Source organism: Juglans regia, chromosome 13 (assembly GCF_001411555.2).
Source record: "Juglans regia cultivar Chandler chromosome 13, Walnut 2.0, whole genome shotgun sequence".
NCBI lineage: Eukaryota > Viridiplantae > Streptophyta > Magnoliopsida > Fagales > Juglandaceae > Juglans > Juglans regia.
This window is the reverse complement of record NC_049913.1, coordinates 32,112,846-32,125,147: the sequence shown is the minus strand read 5'-3', so window position 1 is coordinate 32,125,147 and position 12,302 is coordinate 32,112,846. Positions and strand designations below refer to the sequence as shown.

Genomic DNA, 12,302 nt, shown 5'->3' with positions numbered 1-12,302 from the left:
GGAGCTGCGGGTTTAGATATGGATTGGACAAGTGATAGATATAGACTGCCCAGCAATTTAAGAGGCCTTCTTCGCATGGATAAACTTGGTCTTCCTTATTTGCGGATCTCGTAAGGTGTTTCTTGGTAAGATGCATCTGCTTTATCTGTTTTATTTACTTTATATGCATGCGGATTCTTTGTTCTTGTTTTCTTGCAAGTTCTTAGATTGGTTTTATATATATATTGCTAAGCATTTTCCTTTTGGGTATATTGTATTCTGGTTGGAAATCTTAGAACTTTTGATACCTGGTTTTGGAATTTTTTGAATGTTTGTACTCCACATGTATCTATAGTTGTAACCACGGTTTTCCTCCACCATAAGTGAAGGCTATCAATAAAATTTGGGTACCATCCTCTTTTTAAAAAAAAACAAACAAAAAATAAATAAAATTGACAGACAGATAATAAATTTCTAGAAATCAATGGAACATGAAATAATTGACGAAGGAGAACATTGCCAAAATGTGTTGGGAGTAAGCCAGATCTAGAGTTCCGAATAGCCAGAGAGGAGCCATTACCAATGGTTACTTGATCAGGTCCCTGATAGGAAAAGGAATCCAGATTGAGCTTAAAAAAGTAAGACGTGAAGTGGGTGGACGCAGTTGTATTTGGAAACCAACTCTTAGAAAAAGGTGAGGGATTTGAAAATTTTGTAAAATTAGCAGCGAAAGATGAGGGAGGGGGGACTGATATGCATGAAAAAAACGATGATAACAAGAGACGACAGTGTGGCCAACGCGGTGACAAAGCTGACATGCAGGACGATTTGTGTGTTGAGGAGGAAAGAAATTAGGGGAGGATGGATTGAAGGAGCGACCACCTCGACCTCACCGAAAGCCACGACATCGACTTCGGTTAGGTGGAGCGGAAGAAAATTGGTTTGTTGAACGTGTAGTGGTGGAATTAGCTGAGAAACAAGCAACGGAGAGAAGGGACTGTGGTTGGTTATTAAGGGGCGACTCATGATTTACAAGGAAACTATAAAGCTGAGAAGTGGAGAGGGGATATGGTCGAGTGGTAATGGAGGATACCATCGACTCCAAATCTATCTCTAAGCCACTCAAAAGATAGATGAGAATTCAGGAAGGGGATGGCCTGCGACATTGCGAGAAGCCGACAAAGCCTTAGCCTTGTGAAAATACACATAAATAGAGTCAGATCCTTTTTTGAGTGTTGCCAATTGAAATTTCGTGTGCATAAGGTGAGCTATGGACTGTGCAGAATATAAACCATGGAGAGTTTGCCATATTTGAGGAGAAGTAAAGCAATCCAAGATATGGGAGAGCACTGTATCGCTGAGAGAAGAGTAAATAACAGACATGATTAATTGGTCATGGAGGTTCCAGGAAGTATATTCTGGGTTGGGGGCATCATTGATGGTGGCGGGAGGCATGGGTAAGGTTCCATCGACATACCCAAAAAGCTGATTTCCTTTAAGAAATGTAGTAATTTAAGCATACCAAAGAAGATAGTTGTTGGTGGAGAGTTTAATGGTGATAAGTTGAGTTGCAAAATTAGTGATAGAAGGATTAGGAGAAGAGTGTTTGGGTGGAGCCATGATGAATCGGAGAATAAAAGGTGGACATAAGTCCTATTGGGCTGCTGATACCATGTTGAATAAACTAAAACAGAGAATAAAAGCCAATGCACACAACATATTCGATAAAATTCATCAACTAGAATTCATCAAATTAGAATGTACACAAAGAACATAATATAGACTTTTCAACCATATTTCTTATGCACAGCTGAGTACTATTCAGTATTTATAGAATATCAAAACATTCTCTAGAATATGCTAAAGTAATCCTATTGGTCAGTATTGATGCTTGCATTCCATTGAGATTTTATTCTGGAAGGTTATGGTGAGGTGCTATCCTCTGAGGAGGGTGCACAGGCTCTAATAAAATTCCATTGTTGTATGTTGTAAATGGATAATTAAACAAACACATATATATAGAAAAGCTTTTATTCATCAAAAGTGAAACATTCACCATTGCTAAAGACGTTGATCATTATTTCACATCGATAGAATAGGTCGTCGACGTATGGTTTACTGGCCAACACTATAAATAGATAGACTCATATCTGCACTGGATCAACAAGCAATGAAGTGATACCGTCCATCAACACTTGTGTAACCTTTGTGTATGCATCACCATCCTTGTAAACAACATCCATTACACGTGCGAGATTGAGAACGCGCTCTAGGAAATGCTTTGGCACTTGAGTAGGTTTAAGGAAGTCGTTGTTAATATCTTTCCATGCATTCACGATCTGCTTCTTAAATTCTTCTTCTGCCTCATGCTTTGAGACACCGTGCTGCTTCATATAGCAGTCGATGGCAGAGACAACGTGTTCTCTCTTTTGCTCAAACTGCAGCAAAAAATAGAAACATTTAGTGATTTTATTTCCAATAACATCAATGGCATAAGATTAATTTGTGGGACTGCGAAAATGATGTTAGCACATTGCCTACTGAATGTAGAGCTAGCTAGGGAAAAGAATTATTAAGGATATATAACATATAATAAAATCTACTTATTATATTTTATATATTTAATGCTCCTCTCACCTGACCAGACTCTCTTATAAAAAAGTGGACATCGCCAACAAGTGGAATATTTAACTAATTATATCGTAAAGTATAGAGTTTGAGATCAAATTAAAAACCTTTGCTATGATTCTATAAATGTAAAATTACTACTTATCTTAAAAGCTGAATTTAATGTAGATAATGCATGTGAAATATCTACATGCATGCAATGTTGGTAGTTAGCATGAAGAATATTCTAATTGAGATTACTTTCTTGATTTTTTGCAATGAGAGAGTGTCCAATTTTATCACTATAAACTGAATATATGTGTGTGTGTGTGTATAGAGATATGAATATTGAAGCAATCGGTAGTTTGCTTTTTCTTTTCCTTTTTTTTAATAGGTTGTATCGATATTGGACGTCCCAAGTTGTATACCTCAGTAGAAACAAGGTCATCCATGAGTCTGCCTATCGTTTCTGCTGCTTTAACAATCTTAGGGTTACCGCAAGCCCAATCGAAGACCTCCTTTGTTGCATCTCCCATGCCAAGAAAAGATAAGGTTACAAGTGCAGCGTAACCACCGGTTACTAGGGCATTCCTTATGTACTCCTCCACCGTGGGTATATATTTTTCCATCATCCATTTGGCTTCAAGAAGGTAAGCTTGAGCTAGGCATTTGATCTGGTTGCATTAAGAACCACGAAAACATACATTCAGAGTATAAAAATTCAAAATTTAGTGAAAAAAGAGGCCCGTAAAAGTAGTGATTAATTGTTGGTCATGTCGTACTTTTTCCTTTGTATAGTAAAGGCCGTATATCCTTCCTTCCTTGGACATATCTTCCTCAATTTCCTTAGTAACATGCAAGAGTGCTTTGTAGATAGATTTCATGTACTCTGGGAGTTGCTCTATGCAGCGGATATCCCACCTGAAAGTTATTAATTTATTAAAAAACAAATACAGATCATCCATTATAAATTCTGGATCCGATAGAAGAGCCATTAAGTTAACCTTATAACTGCATCTGTAAAGAGTTGGAGCTCTTCAAATGTACCGTAGGCATCATATGTATCATCCATTATTGAGAGCAAGCAGGTCACTTTGCCAAGCATCATCCGCCCATGAGAATATTGGGGTTCAAAGTACTGTCCCAAAATCCATATGAAGTACAACTCCACCACTCTATCTCGGACATACGATATCTTTTCCGGGACCCCTAAATATTCTCTCCACCACCTAAGCAAAAATTGCAACGGAAATTGACATCAAATCTTGCCATATATATATATATATATATATATATGCATATACAAAATTAACACCAACAGGTATATATTATATAATGAAGTGCGATACCATGCATGTGATCTATATATATGGCCTTAATTACCTCGAGAGCTCGGAAACTTCCTTCTGGTGTTGCCGTTGTAGCATGTTAAAATCCAACTTAGCGAAGTTGAGAACAACTTCATTAAATGAAGCAGTTTCTGGATAGGTAGAAAAATAATGCCTCGCCTCTAATCTTGGCAAACATTTTCGAAGAGGCCGCTCCAAGGCACGGCGCACTTGTGCAGCAACAGCAGGGTTTAAATTACTCACCATCGACTCGAGTTGCGTTGTAGTAAAATGAAGTGCTTCATCGAGTATATCTTCTCCATGGACCCTCATATGCGAAGCTTCATAAAGGCTTAAAATACCTCGCACGTCGTGAATAATTGATTCCTTGAAGTTGATCCCTTCACTATCCTTAAACTTGCTGAAAACATCTGTGTCATTGCCACCCCAACACATGAGCACAAGTATATGATCTGTGCAGCTAAAGTTTCCGTAAACAAAACAATACCAATATATATTTTCTATGAGAAACAATACAGTGTCGAATAAGCATTTTGATGAAGCACCCATCAAGTTGCATGCTCTAGTTCCATTTTTTAATGAATTATTGTAGCATTCTTCAATCATTTCTTAACTAAATTTATTAAGCTTTGGCCTTTTAATTTATTCTTTTATTTTAACTGTCTAATGAGTACTAATTAGTAATTACCACTCGGAGTGTTATAACCCTGCTGCCTCAGTAAGCGAAAACGGAGAGAAACTGTGTAGAGGTCGTCAAAGTCTCCAGTGTCGTCATCATTGTTGTGAATTTGTTGGAGTATGTTATCAATCTCACTTTCAAATTGGTAAGACACGCCTAAGCGTTGGATCGCATCAATCAGCTCCAACTTTTGTGATATATCATCGACGGGACCCATCAGCAAGCTCTGCACTTTTTCCTTCAGCCTTTGAACTTTCTCCAAGCTCTCAGAGGTAATCTCCTACAGCACAAAGATGATAGATCATAATACACATTTTCATGACCGTAAGCATTTGAATATATATATATATATATATATATATATATATATATATATAAATGATAGAGTTACAACCTCTTTATAATTTTTCTACAATCTTCAAATAAAATAATATTTTCTTAAATATTTATTTTAATTTTAATTTTGATTTGATGAGTTTGAATTTAAAAAAAAAAATACTATCTTATTGATAAGCTGTAAATAATATAAATAAAAACACCATTTTATTTGAAAATTGCCGAAAAATTGTAAAGAAATTGTAACTCTATCATTTATATATATATATATATATATATGTAGAGAGAGAGAGAGAGAGAGAGAGAGAGAGAGAGAGAGGCTTCACAAATATTCAATTACGTACCTTGGACTTGCTATTATAAGAGATGAATTTATCTCCCCAAACGCTTGGGTGAAAAGTTGCCAACGGACGTTTTACAACAGACATACTTGGATTCTGGGTTTGAGAAGGAATAATCGATGAAGGAAGAGACATTTTGTAGAACAACTTGGTGTATAAATGGAGACGGAGTTGGCTTAGTGCTAGTTGTTCTTCAAGTGTTGTGAATGAACAACTTACGCAAGGCCACTTATATATAGATACCTACGACGTTGCATACGGACAACGCCATACATGCATGCATGTGTTAGAATATTATCGCCCAAGAGAAATTCTATTTGTATTTTAAAGTGAAAAATTACATATACAATTCTATTAATGAATGGACGTAAAAGGAAAAAAATATCATTTTAAAAATGATATTATTATAAGTTAAATTTATTTTTAATTATAACTTTATAGACTTGCATGAACAGTTCATATTTGAAGACTGTATATAGACTAACTCTATTATAAAATATATTCATAGTATCTTTGGTAATATGACCTAGTCTTAGTTTGGGGAATGAGATGAATTGAAAAATCTGTGAATAGTGTAATGAAATGGGTTGGTTTAAGATGTATGTTTTATTGGGTTTTGGAAAATGAGAGAAAAAAATTGAATAAAAATATTATAAATTTAAAAATATTGTTAGAGTAATATTATTTTTGTTTTCAAATTTGTAAAAATTGAATTATTTTATGTGTTTTCTTTGGAAGTTCAAGAAAGTTGTAATGATTAGGTAATAATTAGATGAAAAAATTAAAAATTAAAAATTAAAAAGCGTTTGTGCTTAAGAGATATATAAGAAAGTTTGAGATCGGATAAGATGGGATGTGTTCCCAAACGAAGCAACATTCTCTACCATATGTAGTTTATGGTGTAAATTAATCAGTATCAATTTGTATCATTGATTTATTGTATTTTCATTCTTTCTATATCTTCATTCACTTATAAATAAGGACATTTGTTATTTATTTAAGCACAATTGATAATAGTAAAGATGTAACCCACAAAGTCTCTTATTCTCCCAACTTCCCCATCTCTTGTTTTATTTTATTTCTATTTTCTATATGGTATCAGAGTCGTTGTCGAACTCCAGGCTTGATTCTGGGGTATATTTCTTTTAAAGTTCTTCCGATAGCTTTACCTCTTTTAAATTTTCTCAATTACAGTCATTTTTCAATTTGATTTTTCTCATATTAGACCATTAATCGACTGTACGAGATGTCATTGGCATTTGGGCATAAGAGCCACTAATTTCCTAGTATCTCTCAGTGTTTTTCCTTCCGTGATAAATCTCATATTCAACTTGTTATTCGGTGTTCATTTCCATTAATAATGCAATAAGAGTTTTGCTACTCATCATCTCCATACATCACGCACCACATTTATTTTTATTAATTTTTAGTTTTTTTAATTTTGTTTAAAAAAAAATTGGTTTATTCTTTTTAAACTAATTGAGTTATTTTACTCATCTTCCACACACCACATATTTAATAAAAGAAAAAATAAAATAATTATATGTAATGTATAGTGTAAGAATGATTAGTAGAATTTTTAGTTTTGAATTTTTATTAACCACACATTCACATGCAAGGATCACTGTCGCACTTCCCTATTGTATCAAAATTGTATTTCCCTGTGGACTATTGTATCAATCAGTATCAAAGAATTGTATTCATCTAAAAAAAAATCAGTATCAAAGTCGTACACGTTTATAAAGAAAAAAGTTGTTCATGTTTAGATCTCTACAATTCCCTAGCTATCAACCGATGTTCTATTAATCCAACTCACAGGGAAGCCGCCCCTAAATAAAAATTCTTAGATTCTTTAAAAAATAATACTGATATATATTATTATTATTTAAAATATAATATTAAGAGGCCTCCAAGATAGAAATTTTCTAAAACAGATAAAAATACTCTAAAGAAATAAAAACATCTTGAAATATTATTTTTGATTAATTAATATAAAAAAAAAGTAATTAACAGCTTATATATAAGTTTATATAAACGAAAAGAATTGTTAGTGTAATTAAGGAAAAACTAATGAAGATCAATAAAAGCACTTACAATGGTTAGTGTATATAAATTACATTATTAAGAAAAAAGTAAAAATTTGTAGTATTTATATTCAACGTAATAGTTTATTACAAGATTTTATCAAAATAAGTAAAAATAAAGCTTGTAATGACAAGTACTAGAGAATAGGGTTAAAAAAATTTAATTTTCTTCACTGTCAATTGCCAGGTCATCATCACTAAGTAATGACACAAAAAAAATATTATTTATATGAGTTTTATTTTTAAAAAAATTCTTTTAATCAGTTATTATTATTATTATTATTATTATTATTATTATTATTATTATTATTATGTACTTTACAATCTACGCTTTATGAAAAATATTATCACATTTTATAAAAAATACTCTTACACTTTATGAGTAAAAATTTTCTTTCTTTTATAAGTAGTGTTATGTAAAAATTTGCAATTTCTTACAAACTTTTTAAAACAATAATATTCATAATAAAATGTTGAATTTCTTTTAGCGGCAATAAAACTGAGATACAATAGATCCAAAGGTGAGAGGAGTCCAGGTGTCCCGCCACGGAATGATGTATTTTGTTAATTGAAGAAAACTCATCTAAACTTATAAGTTGGATAAACTTCATGATATAAATCATTTATAAAAAAGATAAGAATATATTAAATATGTGACGCGCATAGTTTTTTTAAAATTTTTACTCATCAATTTCACATTATATAATTTTTTTATATATATAATTAAGAGTGATTTTACAAATAATCGTAAAATGCATGAACATTATATAATTATTTTTTAAAAAAAAATAGGATCTATTATTAAAAACTAATTCTTTATTTTTTTAAATATTTTTTATATTTTCTTTATTTTCTTTAAATTATTATTACGTTACAGTTGTATAATTATTATAAATATATTTTTTCGTAATTAATAAGTAGAAGAATTTTGTTAATTTTAAAAAAATAAAATAAAATTAAGCGCATGTCCCGGGGGGCGGCGGCGGCTTTGATAGGAAGTACTATTTGGATGAAAAAATGTCGACATGTTGTGGACTTGTGGTGGAGATAGTGACCTTGACAATTATCAGCCCCTGGTGAAGCGGGTTGGTGGGGATTTTATTGAAACAGTAGTTGCTCATGATTTAATTTGGACGCCCAATGCAATGCGCTCTACAACCTTAGGATACTTAGGTTTGAGGCCAAAATATTATTTAAATTATAATATTTACTTTTCAGATTATTTTGGCAAAAAAGAAACTAAAGACTGCATATATATTACTTAAGCAAATAATTGCTCTCTTTTGTAGGGAAAATGATATATAAAAATTTGTATATAACAAAAATTAAATGATTATTTAAAAGCGTGCATAAATATATGGATTGAGGAGACGTTTGTATTTGTAGCTCATCTCAGTTCATCTCAACTAATCTCACTATTATTTATTAGTATTCAACAATTTTAACTCACAAATCTTATTATTATTTATAACTTATTTCATTACTATTTACAATCTATTTTAATTCATATTAAGTCATTTTCGAATCCAAACGTCTCCTGAATTAGAGAAACTTCATGATATAAACCATTTATAAAAAAGATAAGAATCTATTAAATTTTTTTCTAATATGTATTTAATAAGTAGAAGAATTCTATTTATTTAAAAATAATAAAAAAAAATTAAGGGCGGCGGCGACTATGATAGGAAGTACGACTTTGAATGGAAAAATGTCATGTTGACATGTTGCGGTGGAGATAAGTGACTTTGGCAATTATTGAAACAGTAGTTGCTCGTGATGAAATTGGACGCCTGATACAATGCGTTTAAATGTTAAATTGAATTGATTTAAATTAAATTGAGATAAAAATTAAAAATTAAAAATTAAAAATTAAAAATTAAAAATTAAAAATTAAAAATTAAATAAAATATTATTAAAATATTATTATTTTACAGAATAATAATATATACAGTCGTAGAATGCATCAATGTCGTTCAGTCGTTTTGAAAAAGAGTAAGGTCCACTCATAAAAAATTAATTTTTTTTCATGAGAGTCTCATATTTATTTATTTTTCTTCAAAACGACTGCACGGTACTTGTATTCTCACAACTACAAGTATCATTTCTCTTTAAATATAATATTACTTAAATTTTAGATAAATTTGAAGTTCATTAAGATCTATTTAAATTGATAAACAAGATAAGTTGAGTTATTTTAGATGAGTTGAATAAAATATTATTTTTTAATATTATAATTATTTTAACATTTGAAAAAATAAATTATTTATTATATTTTATATAAAAATTTAAAAATATTATAATAATAAAATAAAATAAATTATAATTATTTTTCATCCAAACCGAGCTCAATAAACTTCAATTACATCTCTCACACAAATTTAAAATTTATTGAAGTCAATGACTCACGTGCCAAAACCCCCTCAATTTTTTATATTTTTTGGGTTGTAATCCTCAAATGTCACTTTTGATCAATCAATGAACTATTTGCCGTCGTGACAAACTAATTTTAGTTAGTACCACTCATATTTCAAATTATTAAATTTGATATTAATTGTTTATTTCTTAATTAGGGATAATGTTTATGCTACTTTAATATTCCAGATGTCGTAACAGATTTTGAAAAATTTTATTTATTATTTTTATATTACATATTACATATAATTTTTTAATTTTTAATTTTTTCTCTCTTATCAAATATGTGATATAGAAAAGATGAATAAAAAAATTAAATTAATTTAAAAATAATAAAATTAGTATGTGATATGTGAGATTATAAGTAGCAAATCTTATTTCTTTTTAAGCCTAAGTTAAAAGCTAACCAGCAATACATTCTTTAATTAAAAAAATATTTGCTTTCTATTTGATGGCGCCTCACAGTTTTTTAAAAGTCTGGTATAAGAGAAAAATGAGAAATGATATAATAATAATGATATAATAATTTATTTACAATTAAGGATTAAATAATTATTTTTTTCATGCACTTTAAATCGTTGCTAGGACAATCATTTTAAATTAAAGTAAAAAGAAATAATTTTTTAGCATGAAATTATAAATAAATTATAGATTTGTTGGTGCTGTATCGTTGTCGGAGGAAAATTCTTATAGCTCGTGCTTTAATGGCTAGTTTGACCAGTGGAATATTTTATAAATATTTAAATATTATTTTTTATTTTATTATTAATTTTTATATATTATTTATTATTATTTAATAATTTATCAGTGTGATGCGCCCCGACCTCTCGTACGGCAATGCAGGAATCATGACGTCAGGATGATGACAACAAGAGTCACGCATCCCAACGATAAGTGTCAAGTGTGTGTACAAGCAGAAAGTGTTCAACAAAAATCGCAGCATTTAATTTAAGTAAGTCAATTAGGTACCAGAAATTTAAATACAAATATCCAAAATAAATTATTTTTAAAAAGTTATACAGTTATCCCAAAATATATTACAAATGGTAAATACATAAACGAGTGATAAAACAAATCTCGATACGTGAGAACAATACCATGTCACTCCTCTAGCGGAGCCAAAGCCTAAGGCTCGTCATCCTCATCTACATCAAAATTTGATATACCATAAAATGGTACCGTAGGTAAGTAATAATCCAAATAACTCACGAAATAAAAATACATTAATACAACCAACAAACAGATCCCAAAACCTCATTTTTGCCGAAAATGATTATTTTTCAACACACGCCAAAATCTCATTTTAGCCAAAAACATAATCCTTCATTTTCCCAGAAAATGATTCACACAAAATCCAACCATTTATAGGAAACTGTACACTGGAGACGCAGGCGGGACTCTACCATCATCCCTACCACGTGCACCGTAGGCGGGAATCACAGGCAGGACTCTACTACCATCCCTACAGTTCATTTCCACACAATGAGTACATATCAGAGCACTGTAGGCAGGAATCACAAGCGGAACTCTACCACCATCCCTATTGTCTCTTTCCTTTCTCTCACATGAAAATCTAATTTTCAATAAACATATGAATATGAATGCAATTATACAAAAACCCAGTTTCCATTTACAAATATGAACATGCGTGCAAACATGCGATGTACAAGACACAACATCAATATCCAACAACCAACAAATCCTAATATAAACCAATCACACAAACAATTCCATCCTCCAATCCAACCAACCCCCTTACTCCTCGGACTCAGTCTGGTATAACCAATCAGTTCACAGTAAAATGATTAGTGCAAAAATACATTTAAATCAAGAAAGTTCTTTAGAAAAAATATTTACAGCGCTATAATATAGCTTTCGAAGGATCACGGAGGTGCAAGAGGTGGCGGCACAGCAACGTAACAGTGCAAAATGCACTATGCCCATGGGTCTCAAAATGCAAGATTTTGAACGAGGATAAACGAAGACTTGAGATTACTAGGGAAGAGTTTAGGGATGTCGATGAAATTAGTGGTGGTGGTGGTTGGCCGTGGGTGGCGGCGTAAAGGGCGGTTGAAGGCCAAAATGCACAAATCGAAAAATGAGATGAATGTGCTTCACCAGTGGCAGATCGGGGCTGAGGATGGATGCATTAGGTTGCTGGGAGGTCAAGGAAGATGTGGTGAAAAGATAGTGGCCGGAGGTGGCGCGATGGCAGCGCGGGAACACAAAGAAAGCCACGGCTTGATGCCATGCGTGGAGGAGAATGGCGGTGAGGGAGGAATTGAAAACCGGAGGGGGAGGTTGCCGGCCGGAGAGGAAGAGAATGGGAGGGGCGGTGTCGATCATGACGGTGCGCGGCGGCAGTGGGTGGTGAGCAACGAAACGAACGGGAGAGGGGGTGCTGCGCGCGCGGGAGAGAAGAGAGAGAGAGGAGAAAAGAAATGGGGGGAAAAAAAAAGATGAAGAAAAGAAAAAAGTGAGGGAAAGAAATGAAGTTCAATCCTTACATTTTGGG

General features: G+C 32.1%; 1 protein-coding gene across 1 annotated transcript; it reads right to left on the bottom strand.

Moving 5' to 3' along the window:
• Positions 1-1,979: 1,979 nt before the first annotated feature.
• Positions 1,980-5,477, bottom strand: LOC118344170 (probable terpene synthase 2). The gene is made up of 7 exons (XM_035684137.1): positions 5,295-5,477; positions 4,624-4,894; positions 3,970-4,345; positions 3,591-3,815; positions 3,369-3,507; positions 3,015-3,260; positions 1,980-2,417 (listed from the first exon to the last, which is right to left on the bottom strand). The coding sequence occupies exons 1-7, from the start codon at positions 5,424-5,426 to the stop codon at positions 2,124-2,126; spliced, it is 1,683 nt and encodes a 560-aa protein (XP_035540030.1). The 5' UTR covers positions 5,427-5,477; the 3' UTR covers positions 1,980-2,123.
• Between the last annotated feature and the right edge of the window lie 6,825 nt (positions 5,478-12,302).

Excerpts from the sequence above, each read along its gene's own strand:
- LOC118344170 (XM_035684137.1), bottom strand. The coding sequence starts at position 5,426 with ATGTCTCTTCCTTCATCGATTATTCCTTCTCAAACCCAGAATCCAAGT. Across the intron at positions 3,816-3,969 it reads GAAGTTTCCGAGCTCTCGAG|GTGGTGGAGAGAATATTTAG; the intron begins GTAATTAAGGCC and ends ATTTTTGCTTAG. Across the intron at positions 3,261-3,368 it reads TTTACTATACAAAGGAAAAA|ATCAAATGCCTAGCTCAAGC; the intron begins GTACGACATGAC and ends TAATGCAACCAG.